Source organism: Equus przewalskii, chromosome 1 (genome assembly GCF_037783145.1).
Source record: "Equus przewalskii isolate Varuska chromosome 1, EquPr2, whole genome shotgun sequence".
Lineage (NCBI taxonomy): Eukaryota > Metazoa > Chordata > Mammalia > Perissodactyla > Equidae > Equus > Equus przewalskii.
In genome coordinates this window covers 124,963,451-124,977,217 of record NC_091831.1, presented here as the reverse complement: position 1 = coordinate 124,977,217, position 13,767 = coordinate 124,963,451, and the positions used below count along the sequence as shown (strand labels likewise).

The following is a 13,767-nucleotide window of genomic DNA, read 5'->3' as shown; positions in this document are numbered from 1 at the left end:
TCTTACCTACCTCAGGGTAATCACTGCATTTAGCATTTGTTAAACTTTGTAGAGAAGTTATCTAGATATTGGTGTAAAGGACACTTAATGGGTACATTTTATATATATATATATATATATATATATACACACACATCTTAATTACGGAGAAAATGTCCTGTGAATTTGCTAGACAGTTTTGAAGGCTTTCAAAAAAGCATTTGACAGAACGTCAGTGTAATGCAATATATATCAATAGTTGGAGTTAGGTAGTACTTTGAAGGGTTGGCAGGAACAATATGATATCATCTACCTAGAAAAGATACTATAGCATCATGAAGTTTTGGGGCTTTTTGCTGCTGAATCTCTTTCATGTGATAGAAAATTTAATTCCATATTATCAGTACAAGTGGCATTTGTTACTACCTGACATTCTTTTTTGCTGCTGCTTTTTTTTTCTTATTTGGTTACATGTTTCAGCTAGAGGGAACGTACCTTTTCACTGAAGTTATAGTTGTAGTTTCTACTTGATCTCTCCTTAAAAATTTATATAAAGCCTTAGGGTAATTCCTAGTTCTGAAGACGCAAGCTGTCAGTACATAATTTCACAGTGTTAATTAGCATTTCTCCAGTTTCTGTTGTACCTGAAGCATTAATCAAATAAATAATAAAGGTACATAAGGTTTTTTTCCTAAAAGAAGCTTTTTAGTTTTATATTAGGTTGATATTGTATGTTGTAAAATTTAGGCAAGTTGTAAGGTTAGTTGTTCCTCATTAATAAATTGTGAAGTTTATTAATGAAAGTAAATTGGCTTTTTTGACATTTCATTTGTTCTCCAGAAGATGTGTAACATGTGAACATGGATAGGTTTCTGAACTCTAAATGAAAATTTGACCTTCCAGAGGGTATTATAGGATATTTTCTCTTGTTGCCAGAAGAGAGGAATGTGTTCTCAAAAATGTGAAAGTAACTGAAAGTTGGAATGAACATTGGCCTAGGTTAGGGGGGGCCAAGGCAAACAAGGTGTGTGAAAGCAGGAACTGCAAAGAACGCTGCTGGCCTTGGCCATTGAGTAAGTCTGTTGTCCTAAGATCCCCACTCTTTCCTGGCTCTGTCACCCAGCAGACACATGATCATGGGCAGATTATGTGCCTTTTTGTGCCTTGGTTTCATCAGTCCTTCACTTAGAAAAATACTTGTCTTACCTCTCTCTTATAGGCCTTCTGCGAGGGTTAAATGAAGTAGATGGTGTATGTTGAGTGCTTCGAAAACCATATATAGCTATAAGATAGAGAGTGGCAGTAATTATTTTTCCTTTTGCTTCCTTCCAAATCGCTTGATCTTCCTCTTGATCCCAACATCAAATGGAAGGTGAGCCTTCTCATTTAGATCTCTCACTTTCCCTTCATAAGCCTCAGCCCTTTTTTATTCCTCTTATCTAGCCACGTACCTTTCGCTTCTACCTTGGCTTGTTAACTGTTTCCTTTGTCCGCTTCTCTGACTACCATCTCCAGGTAGTCCCTCTGCTGGTAATGGATATTCATCTATTCATTTGCTGAACCAGCAGCTTCTCTCTGAAAATCTTTACTGTTCCCTCTGCGTCTTGTGATAATGGCTCAAGTAGGATCTTTTCAAGAACTAGTTAAAGGCATACAGAGAGATTAAGTGGTATAGATTAGGAAGCCAATCTAATTTGTAATTTTTTTAATAGCTGCTATTTTAGATATATCTATTATCTACTAAATATGGTTTATGATGACTTTGCCCTCTTATTGGCCTTGGTTTATATTTAGTTTTAACATCATTCTTTTATAAAAGTGCCTTAAATTGATTAGCTTCATGAAGTACAGGTAGTCAGGTAATATAGAAGCATGACAGAACTGGCTTTATTGCTTGAAAGTTGCAAAATTAGGGCAAGTTCTTTTATTTCTCAAAACTTCACCTTTCTCATCTATAAAAGTAGGGTTATGACCACCTCAGCAGCTTTTTGGTTAGGATTAAGTGAATTACTTACTGTTCATGAAAACACCTAAGACAGTGCTTGGCACACAGTAGGTGTTTTAAGAAGTGTTAATTTTCTTTCCCTATCACTGTGGGATTAAAATAGATGTACTATTTACTTACATATGTTGTTTGTTTTCTACATCTTTTTTTTTTTCCAGAACTATTCCATGGCAGTATATCTTGTAAAACAGTTGTCCTCAACAGTTCTTCTTCAGAGGTTACGAGCAAAGGGAATAAGGAATCCGGATCATTCTAGAGCTTTAAGTACGTATGATAAACTTATTTTATTTATGTAGCTGAACTGTTTTGGTAAAGGTTAGAGTAGTATTTTCTTAACTCAAGAAATTTTAGGGTTTTTTTACTAGAGCTTATATAGAAGATTTAAAAAACTGAAAACTTTGTTTTGTGAGCAAGAGTAAATAAGACTTAAGAAGTAGTTTTAATATCTTTGTCATAACCTGATCTTAAAATTAACTTTGTGAAGTCAGTACATGAACACAGAGGAATATTTTATCAGAACTTCATAAAAGAAGTAAATGTTTAAGGAAGTCCAGGAGATGGGAAGGAAATCTTGGCATATATTTCATGAGAATTATTTTATATTTAAAGTTTCTCCAGGAAAGATGAGCAGGGATATGTGATGACTACATCTGTGCATTAATAAAGTAAAAAGGGAGTCAGTGGGGTGGTAGATGTATTAATGAAGTAGGCAGGTTCTGTTTGTAATCGATTATATGGCCTTGAAAAGTCACACTACTCCTCTGGGTCTCATATTTCTCATCTGTAGCAAGAGGTTTGTGTTCCACATGATTTAGAACCCCTCCAAAGTCTGAGTTCATAGGTATGAATAACTAGATGGTTCATTTTGTTGTGTTGAATTTGAGGTTTGTCTGCAAATTGGCTGTTCTGGCTTCATTCTTGGAGGCTTAAGGCTAGAGGTTGGTGGCCTTGCCAAAGAGGTAAACTAAGTTCTTCCTTTATTCTGTTCTTTGGCAGAGAGAGATTCTTTGTGGATGGATTTGGGGGTGGGGCTGAGGACTTAGGGGGCAAAACTTGTACAGACAGGTGTTAGAGAGCCAGACTTTAAGGATTCTTGATGTGAGTTGATTAGTGAAACCCACTGTCAGAGTTGTAGTTAGAAGCACTGTGGTGGAAAGAACTAAAGTGGTAAGGCCAGCTTTCCTCCCAATTCCCTTCATGGCGTAGCTTTTATCTTTTTTTCTAACCTGTTTTTATGCCAGAGGAAAAGATCCCACTACTTCTGAATATCAGAATACCCTGAGTAGTTCATTGAAGGATTTTTGTGTCTTTTAAAAATGCAAATAATCCTGAGTCAAGAAGAGCACACTTTTGGCTAATGCCTTTGTAGGCATTCTTTGGCAGGGAGTGAACTAGAATGACAACACTGGTTTGAGGTCTAGAGGCGTGGAAGCACCATTTGGCAGGGACAAGGAGATGGTGGAGGATCCTGAAAGAAAAGAAGGGACAGACATCTGCTTTGAAGGAGATTGCAAGAGAAGAACTTTTCTATTTTCACACTGTTGCTGAGTTCTATTCCTGGTCATTCTAGTGAGAATCTTCATATTTGCCACATAGTGCTGGAATCTCATCTGGTCAGAAAGCGTTATGGAATTATGTGAGCCTGTATGGAAAAGGTAATACCAAGAAATAAGGCAGAGGAAGTTGTTATATTTAGTGATGGTGGTGGTGGTGGTGGTGGTGGTGGTGGTGGTGATGATGATGATGATGATGATGATGATGATGATAAGGCAAGCTGTCTTTGCTCAAGGTGTTAATCTTCTCCACTTGTAGCTGTAGCACCATCTGGAGGGAGAGTGGGAAGGTCAGCCTAGAATTATTTTATTTTCTGGAAGGAACCACTGTTAGCCACTATTGAGCAGCAAAAGCTGCTTAATTCAAAAGCTGTTTATTTCATCTCTGATTCAATGCTGGAGGTGGAGAGTAGTTGCAGATTGGGTAGGATTCTTGTGGCACTTTATATCTTATCTTACTTACTGGCCTGGGGAACCAACAAAACATTAATTTGGATCCTACCAATAAGACATTTGTTGTCATGGACTAAAGAACAGATTGTTTGCCTTCATGCTATCTATAAAGAAATGACTTTCCCCACAAATTAACTGTATAATTAAAACTTTGTGTAACAAAATGTTGGCAGGTGTCTCAGATATTTTTGAAGAAATCAGATTACCTACAAATATGATCATTGTAAGTTATTCTTAATCTTATCAATCAGTTCTACTGGCAAAGGTTTATTAGTCAAATCAGGTACTATTGTGTTGTGAGAATAAAGTCGATAGTATTTAGGCTTTTCACAGAGAAATCCATTCTTTGATTAATTTGATTCAGTTGATTTTTGTATTGTGGTTTCCACCTTTGTATAGAGATACCTCCTCACAACTTTTACACAAACAGTTCTTTACTAATTCTTGGTCAAGTTCCTGTCTCCTCTTCCGGCTTCCCTTCAGCATTCACTTTAAACCTTGGCTGTACTTCACTCACACACTATTCCCCCTCTTGCAGCACATTGCCAATGCAAGAAAATTGAGGCTACAAGATGTGAATTTTTTAAACTGCCGATTTCTTCCTTAATCTTAGTGCCACTGTAACTGCTTTTCAACTTATCTACATTTGTACCCATCCTTACTCATTCTTTTCAGTCTCAGGAGGAAATATCCCTTTTCCTTCTGAAAATTAATCTTTTATTCATTTATTCTTCTCACTCAGAAAATTATATTACAAGTCTACTGTGTTCCAGGCACAGGAGAATATAGCATTAAACAAGACACACACTGTCTCTGCATCCCCCAGAAGTTTTCAGTCTAATGGGAAAGACAGAATTAAATGATTACGCAAGTCGTTAACGAATTAGACTTGTGGCATGTGCCTTAAAGAAGAAGACAGGGAACTCTGGAGGTAACAAGAGGAGAACATAGTCCTCTCTGGTACTGTGAAGTTTAGGAAGATTATAAGGATGAGGAAGAGTTAAGCCCCAAGATGGGAGGGAAATATGCCAAGAGACAAGGCCGCTGGAGCTGGAGCAAAGAGAACAAAGGAGGAGAGTGGCCAGAGAAATAGCTACAGGATGAGTTCATATAGATGATAGAAAATCCTTAAAGGATTTTTAAGCAGAGTGACATGATCAGATTTGGGCAATAAAAATATCACTTTGAAGACTGAATTGAAGGGAGCTAGGCTGATGCAGTGAGGCCAGCCAGTTAGGAACGTATTATACAGATAAGAGATGGTGGTTTCTTGCACTAAGGTAATGGTGATGGAAATAGGGAGAATTTGACGGTTTGAGAAGTGCTGAAGCGTAGAAATGGTAATGAATTATGTGTTGGGGGAGTGAAGAAAAAGGAGAGGTCAAGGAGAAGTTCTAGGCTTTTTTTAAGCACCAGGTTACATGGTAGCACTATTTACTGAAATGGAGAACAGCGTTGAAAAGATCAGGTTGCAGGGAAAAGCTCAGAGTGCACTCTTAGACTTTTTGGTATTTGAGATGTCTGTGAGATATCCAGGTGGAGATGCTCAGAAATAATATTATAGATCTAGTTCCTCATTTGTCTGCTCTCTGTCTTGTGTTTTTGGTTCCTTCTTCTCTGCAGGCTCTTCCTACTTTCACTGTCAAGTCTCTTTCATGCTTTGAAAATACAAAAACAAGCTACTCTCTGGATAGAATTTTGTGTTCCCCTATTGTTCTCATCCTAGTTTCTTCAAAGAGTATTCTTCACTTGCTCTTTCTACCTCCTCACTGTAACCCACTGTGATCTTTTAACTCCACCGAAGCTGCTCTTGCAGATGTTGCAAGTGACAATCTGATTGCCACATTTCAAGCTTATCTTTTCAGTTTTTGTCTTAGATACTTTTGCTGCATTTCATACCAGCCACTTTCTCCTTGAAATTCTCTTCTCTGTTTGGTCTCAATTACTTGCCTTCAGTGGATTCTCTTAAGGGAAGCATCCTAAATGTTTGTTTTCCCTGGGGTTTCACCCTTGGTCTACATACTTCCCCTAGAGGTAATCACATCTACTCTTGTGGTTTAAACCAGCATCAACTCCCAAATACATACCTTCATCCCAGACCTTCCTCTGAATTTCAAATATAGATATGTATAGCTAACTGCCTTCACTGAAACATTCCGCTGCTTCCTCAAATTTCAGTATTTAAGACTGAACTCATCAAGTCCTATCAAACTTACACCCTACATATTTCTCAAATCTGTCTTTTCTCTCTTCCTACCATCACTGCCCTCATTTAAGCTCTCATATCCTGCTTTTATTTTAAAAACCTTCTCTTAAATAATATATTGCTCTCCTTTCTTGGCTTCTTTTCCTATTCTCTCTTCTGGTAGCATCCTAAGTGATTAATGCAGATCTCATCTTACCGTTCCTTTGCAATCCATGGCTTCTTAACACCAATGGAATAATAACTCCAACTTCCTTAGCATGACGTATACAGCTTTCCATGATTTGGCACCTCCTTTTATTACTTTCTGTTGTCATCTGTATCCACTCTTCTTCTCATACCTTATATTACAAAAATACTGAATTCTTTTCTTTTCCTCACTGCTTCACCAGTATTGTTCTCTATGCCTCAGAACTTCTCTGTTGACTCCTAACTCCACTTATCCTTCATGTTTTACTTTTTCTAGGAGGCATTTCAGAACCCCCAGAGTAGATGAGTTGACTTTCATCTAGCTTGAACACACTTCCATCAGAGCACATTAGAGATGATCTCACTGAGCATCTTTATATTAGACTATGAGTTCCTTTGGGCTGGAATTTAATCTTATTTTTCTTTGAATTCCTAGTGCTTAGCACAGTGCCTGGTATGTAGTAGATCCTCAGATTTCTGTTGAAATAAACTGATGAAAAGAGAGCTAGGGTAAAAATCTGGTCCCTGTGCTTCTGTTTCCTTGCCTATAAGGCGAAATATTGGACTTAATATGTTCACTTGTCTCCAGCTTTAGAATTCTAAAAGGTCGAATATAAAATAATCTGATATTAAGGAAGGATAGAAATTACAGTTATGCGTCACTTAACAACAGGCATATGTTCTAAGAAGTGCATCGTTAGGCAGTTCCGTTGTTCTGTGGATGTCATAGAGTGTACTACACAAACCTAGGTGGTGTAGCCTACTATACACCCAGGCTACATGGCACTAATCTTATGGGACCACCGTTGTATATGCAGTCTATGGTTGACTGAAACGGTTGTTATGTGGCTCATGACCATATAGAAAAATAAAACAAAACGCTACAACAGCACTGTCTAACAGAAGAATCTGTGTTGATGGAAATATTCTGCATCTGCACTGTCCCATGTGGTAGCCACTAGCAACATGTGGCTAGTGAGCACTTAGCACTTGATATGTGGCTAGTACAACTGAGGAACAGAGTTTTAAATTTAATTAAACTTAAATTTAAATATAGCCACATGCGATTAGTGGCTAACTCTCATAGCTTGTGACAATAGGGATTAAAAATAGATTAACTTTAAATGTGGCTAACTGTGACTTTATTATAGGACATATAATAAAATATTGTTACCACTGCAACTCACAATGATACGAGAAAACTTTAACTTCCCATGTGTCAGTTGATGCAGCAGGATGAATAGTATGTTGTTTTTATTTTTTACTTCCTTGCCCACAAAGGATAAGTACTTTATTTTTCCTCCATACTTTCTTGTGATTAAATTTAACATAGTAATTCTGCCCCTTCTTTCTTTCTTTGTTATGTTTATTGAAGTATAGTTTATAAGCAGTAAAAATTCATCTTTTCAAGTGTACAGTTTGATAGATGTATATAAATAATCTGCCATGATCAAAATATAGAACATCCTTCACCCCAGAAAGTTCCCCTGTGGCCCTTTGCAGTCCATCTCATCCCCTTACCCCTAATTCCTGTAACCATTGATGTGATTTCTGACTCTGTAGTTTGGTCTTTTCCAGGATGTCAAATATTTGAAATCCTATAGCAGGTTGCCTTTTTGTCTAGCTTCTTTCACTTCATATAATGCTTTTGAGGTTCATCGATGTAGTTTGTTCCTCTTTGTTATTGAGTAGTTTTCCATTTTATGTGTACTATAATTTATTTATCCATTTATCAGTTGATGGACATTTAGACTGTTTCTAGTTTTGTGCTATCATGAATAAAGCTGCTAAAACATTTACATTTTGCATGTGAATATCCCAGTTTTGTGGGCACGTGTTTTCATTTCTCTTGGGTAGATATTTAGGACTGGGATCACTGGGTCACATGATAAGTGTATGGAAAACAGATTGGCAGTGTCTTGTAGAGTACATATACCATTTTTGCATTCCCACCAACAATGTATGAGATTTTGAGTTGTTCCTCTTCCTTACTGGCACTTGGTATTGTCAAGCTGCTTTGATTTTAGCTATTTTTGGTCAATATGTGGTGGTATCTCATTGTGGTTTTAATTTGCATTCCTAATAACAAACGATGTTAAGCACCTTTTCATGCGTTTATTTGCCATCCTTATAGCGTCTCTGATGACGTCTGTTCAAATATCTTGCCCATTTCTCTTTATAGTTTGTGCTTTTTGTATGAAATCCTTGCCTAACCCAAGATTACAAACTTTTTTTTTCTAGAAGTTTTATTGTTTGAGCTGTTAGTTTTAGGTCTTAAGTTCACTTTAAGTAAATTTTTGTGTATGATGCACAGTAAGGTTAGAGGTTTATTTTCTCCCCATATAGATACCCAGTTGTTCCACAGCATTTGTTGAAAAGACTATCTTTTTCTCCATTTGATTACCTTGGCACTTTTGCAAAAACCAGTTGACAACAGATGTATGAATCTATTTCTGGACTCTGTTATTTTCCATTGACATATATGTCTATCCTTATGCCAGCACTACAGTCTTGATTACTAAAGCTTGATAGTAAGTCTTGAAATCAGGTAGAATCCTCCAACTTTGATTTTTTGTTTGTTTGTTTGTTTTCCTGGAATTGTTTTGACTGAGTCAAATAATTCTAAGTCTGGTGTATAAAAAAATACATAGTGACCAAATCGAGTTTATTCCAGGAATATTAGGTTGATACAACTTTTGAAATCAATCAGTATAATTTACCTTCTCAACAAACTAAAAAAAGAAAAAATCATGTCATCATCTCCATAGATGCAGAAGAAGCATTTGGTCAAATTCAGCATTCATTGATGATAAAGCTCTCAGCAAAATAGAAAGAGAAGGAAACTACCTCAGTGTAATAAAGTGTATTTATAAAAAGCTGTTAGCTAATATCATAGTTAATGATGAAAAATTGAATGCTTCACCCACAAGACTGGGAACAAGGCAAGACTATCTGCTCTTAATAATTCTATTCAGCATTGCCCTTGAGACCCTAGCCAGCACAATAAGGCAAGAAAAAAGAGGCATACAGATTAGAAATGAATAAATAATTGTTGTCTTTATTTGAAGATGACCTCATTGTCTGTAGAAAAAAATCCCAAAGAATCTATAAAACTTTGCTCGAGCTAATATGTGAATTTAGCAAGGTTGTAGAATTACACCACCAATTTATAAAAATCAATTGTGTTTCCATTAGCAGTGAACAACTGGAAATTGAAATTTGAAAAACAAGAATTTAGTGTAGCATCCAAAAATGTGAAATACTTAGGGATACATTGCACAAAATATGTTCAAGATTTGTATGATGAAAACTGCAAAACATTGCTGAGAGAAGTTAAAATAAGACTTGAATAATGGAGAGATAAACCATGTTAATGGATCAGAACACTCAATACTGTTATTGGAGAGATGTCAATTCCTCAGTTCTTTCCAAATTGATCTATAGATTAAATTTAATCCAATCAAGATCCTGGTAGGTTCTTTAAAAGTATCTTTACATGAAAGGATTAAGATTGAGTCTATAATGGCAAAGATGAAAGGCAAAGCCTTTTTTAAAAATAGGAATTGACAAACTGATTCTAAAATAATTTCAGGAAATTCTCCCACCTCCGAAAGTAAAAATACAAATCATATTTTATTTTAAGTAGCAATAGCTAATGTTTCTTGAGTATAATGTTAAATTATTTTAAAGCATTTGAGATATGTTAACTAATTTAATCCTTAAAACAGTGCTATGAAGTATTGTTATTCCCATTTACAAGATGATGAAACTGAGGCAAAGAGAGGTTAAATGACTTGTCTGAGGCCGAATTCTAACCTAATTTAACCACTAACTCAGGTTGCCTCTCCTGTTTCAGTTTCTTTTGAACTTACTAAACACTGATCTTTGTTCTGCATAAGGCTGATATTATGATTTATAGTATTGCTTCATTTAAGTGGAAGTTTAAATAGACCAAACCCAAAGTCAGTTACCGTTCCCGTTGTGGTGTGTATGGTGGGTGCTGGAGGGCTGGTTGGTGAAGTCGTGCAGAATGGTTTGTAATCACATTAGAATTCTATTTACGTATTTGCATGGCAATTATTTGTTACCTTTAAAAAGATACTGTTTGTTAAGTGTTTCTTTATAAGAAAGGATTGACTAGGATTGGATTTATAATAGCCAAAGGCATACTTTTCATAATTTGCATATGATAGTAAGTAGCATAAGTGATGTGATAACTGTATTTTCCAAACTAAAACCTAGGGGTTTTATGCCTTTTCAGGTGTGAGAGGCAGCCTATGAGTTATATAGATTTCTAAAACTTGGAATTCCCCAGCCATGAAATGACTTTTTAGTCTGGCATTAGAATCACATCTGGAGCTTTTAAAAAACAACCCATTGGTGTCCCTCTTCTCCATTCTGATTCAGGGGCAGTTATAAGTTAAAAAGCTCTATAGGTAGTTCTGCTGTGCATCTTAGTTGAGATCCACTAATTTATAGAGACAGTTGGATAGAATGTCTAAGATTTGGACCATCTCAAAAAATTCAGACTGTATGATCACCATGTTTAATAAAGGCAGTATTCTTAATTCTTATAAATGGTTGTTAGCATAACAGATGTCTACTCTGAAATCATTCTTCCTTATCTGAGTACTTTTCCCCTCATTTTCTTTACTATATGTTAACATACTTAGTTGTGCCACAGCTCTGAAATTCAGTGATTGACTATGTACACAATCACTCCACTTGGCCTGCTTGTGGAACAATTTCTAAAATTATTGGAATATTACATTTAGGCATTTCCAGTCTTACTTCTGTGTTGAAGTTTAATTGAAGTTCTAAATTGAAGTTTTCAAAAGTGACAGATACTCAGGATTCCAGATAGGTATAAAGGTCCTTGATTTATTAGACTGACAGAGAGTAACAGTATAGTCATTAAAAGTAAAATTCCAAGTATCTCCTCTCTTAAGAACCATAGGAAGTTTGAACTGAAAAGACTTAGTGGCTATCTAGTGTAAAGTTAAACTCAGAGAGGAGGATTTACTTGCCAAAGGTAGCATAATTAGTTTATGGATAAATAAATGTAAAACTCAAATAATTATATGTAAAAAAGCAGTTGAACTTTTTTCTTTTCATAATTTGAAATTAGAATTAATGTATCTTACAATGAGTGTTTTGTTTATTATCTGAGCTTAGGAAAAAATTGTGTGTTAGTTTTGTAGTTGCTATTTAATTTCTTTTAAAATAATATTAGCCATATTTTAAAAGAAAGAAAATCTTTATCCAGTATCTAAGAGTTATTAAAAAAAAGTCTGGGGGCTGGCCCCGTGGCCGAGTGGTTAAGTTTGCGCACTCCGCAGCAGGCGGCCCAGTGTTTCGTTAGTTCGAATCCTGGGCGCGGACATGGCACTGCTCATCAGACCACGCTGAGGCAGCGTCCCACGTGCCACAACTAGAAGAACTCACAACGAAGAATACACAACTATGTACCCGGGGGCTTTGGGGAGGAAAAGGAAAAAATAAAATCTTTAAAAAAAAAAAAAAAAAGTCTGCCATCAGTTGAATATGTCAACTTGCTATAGAAATTTCCTGTATGTTACTGCAGTATAGTTTCTGTTCCTTGGGTGAGAAATAGGAAACTTACAGGAAATGTAGTCAGTCAGTTGTTTTCCTTCCTTCCTTATTGTAGAAATTATAAACCATATAATTGTTTTTATCTTCCAATTGATTGGAAAATAATTGAGCAGATTATTTTTTTAAATTTTTTTTTATTATTAAGGTTATAAAGAGCAGATTATTTTTTAGCTCCTTTTTTTTAACGTTTCTCAGTTTAAGTTCCTTATTCTTTTTCTTATGTTGCATCAGTGATGTATCTTTAATAAACTTGTTCTGTTTGTTTGTTTTCTCTTCAATGAATGTCAGTTAAAGAGAAATTGACTGCGGATCCAGACAGTGAAATAGCTACAACCAGCCTAAGAGTTTCTCTACTATGTCCAGTAAGTCTTAACTAATAACTTGCTTTCCAGAAGATTGAACATACATTTTGTCCTTTTATTAAGTATTTCCAGTATTTGAGAAGTTCTGTTTACTTTTGAAATATGCCCATCTTTTCGAAAAGTAGAAAAGCATTATTTAATCATAGAATTTGGAATCTAAACGAATTTGTAAGTCTATAAAAATTTTCTATTCTTAGAAAGGTATATTTAAGTATTGCTTGTGTGATTAAGGACTATCAGATTCAAGTGTAAAATCTCCAAATACGAAATGTTCATTAACTCCATGTATTTATAAAAATTACTTTTTTTTTTTTTTTTTTGCTGAGAAAGGTTAGCCCTGAGCTAACATCTGTTGCCAATCTTACTCTTTTTTTGCTAGTAGAAGATTGTCCCTCAGCTAACATCTGTGCCAGTCTTCCTCTATTTTATAAGTGGGTTACTGCCACAGCATGGCTGATGAGTGGTGTAGGTCTGTGCCCAGGATCCAAACCTGTGAACCCAGGCCACTGAAGTAAAGCGTGCCAAACTTAACCACTAGGCCACAAGGCTGGCCCCTATAAAAATGTCCCTTTTTAAAGTAGCATCCTTCTGAATAAAAATCTGACCATGATTACCTGCACATTCAGTTTAACCATTTTGCCAATGACGAATACATTATAAGAATCCACCAATTGAAAAGTATGGTATTTAACCTGAATAATTGAATTGGTTCGGCATATAAAAATAACCTACGGGCTGGCCGCGTGGCTGAGTGGTTAAGTTCATGTGCTCCGCTTTGCTGGCCCAGGATTTTCCCCGTTCAGATCCTAGGCATGGGTATGGTACTGCTCATCAAGCCATGCTAAGGCGGCATCCCACATGCCACAGCTAGAAGGACCCACAACTAAAAATACACAACTATGTACCAGGGGGCTTTGAGGAGAAAAACGACAAGTAAAATCTTTAAAAAAAAAAAATTAAAAAATAACCTAGAAATATTTTTAAACCAGAAAATGAGGTCAAAAGCAATCATTTGCCATTTATCAAAATAAATACAAGGCCTAAGACATCCCAAGTGATTAAACTTGTAGTGAGAAAGTTTCCAAAAAATGTACTGTTCAGGTTTATTTCTTAAGTAGTTTGATGTTAGGTCCCCTAGTAGTAGTAGTAGTGGTAGTAGTAGTAGTAATTGAATGTGGCTTTCATACAAAAATATGTGAAAAACTAAGAGTAAATTACTTTGATGTTTTGATTACCTTTTGTTCTATAATTAATCAAGTTAATCATATCTAAATTGGAGAGAGTATATGAAGAATAAGAGGACACAGCTGTTTTCCGATTTGCCTGTATTGTTCAGGCAGGCCTGATATTGAAAGCTTTTAATATTGATATCCTACGAATCTAAGTTGGGTCTCGAAGTTCTGTTCTTAA

At 35.8% G+C, this 13,767-nt stretch overlaps 1 protein-coding gene across 1 annotated transcript in view; it reads left to right on the top strand.

Moving 5' to 3' along the window:
• The window catches only part of PIAS1 (protein inhibitor of activated STAT 1), a 113,671-nt gene that overhangs the window by 77,877 nt on the left and 22,027 nt on the right, over nucleotides 1-13,767 (top strand). The window contains exons 7-8 of the mRNA XM_008539581.2: nucleotides 2,143-2,248; nucleotides 12,284-12,357. Of these exons, the coding sequence (XP_008537803.1) occupies nucleotides 2,143-2,248; nucleotides 12,284-12,357 (180 nt within the window). The remainder of the gene's footprint in view (nucleotides 1-2,142; nucleotides 2,249-12,283; nucleotides 12,358-13,767) is intronic.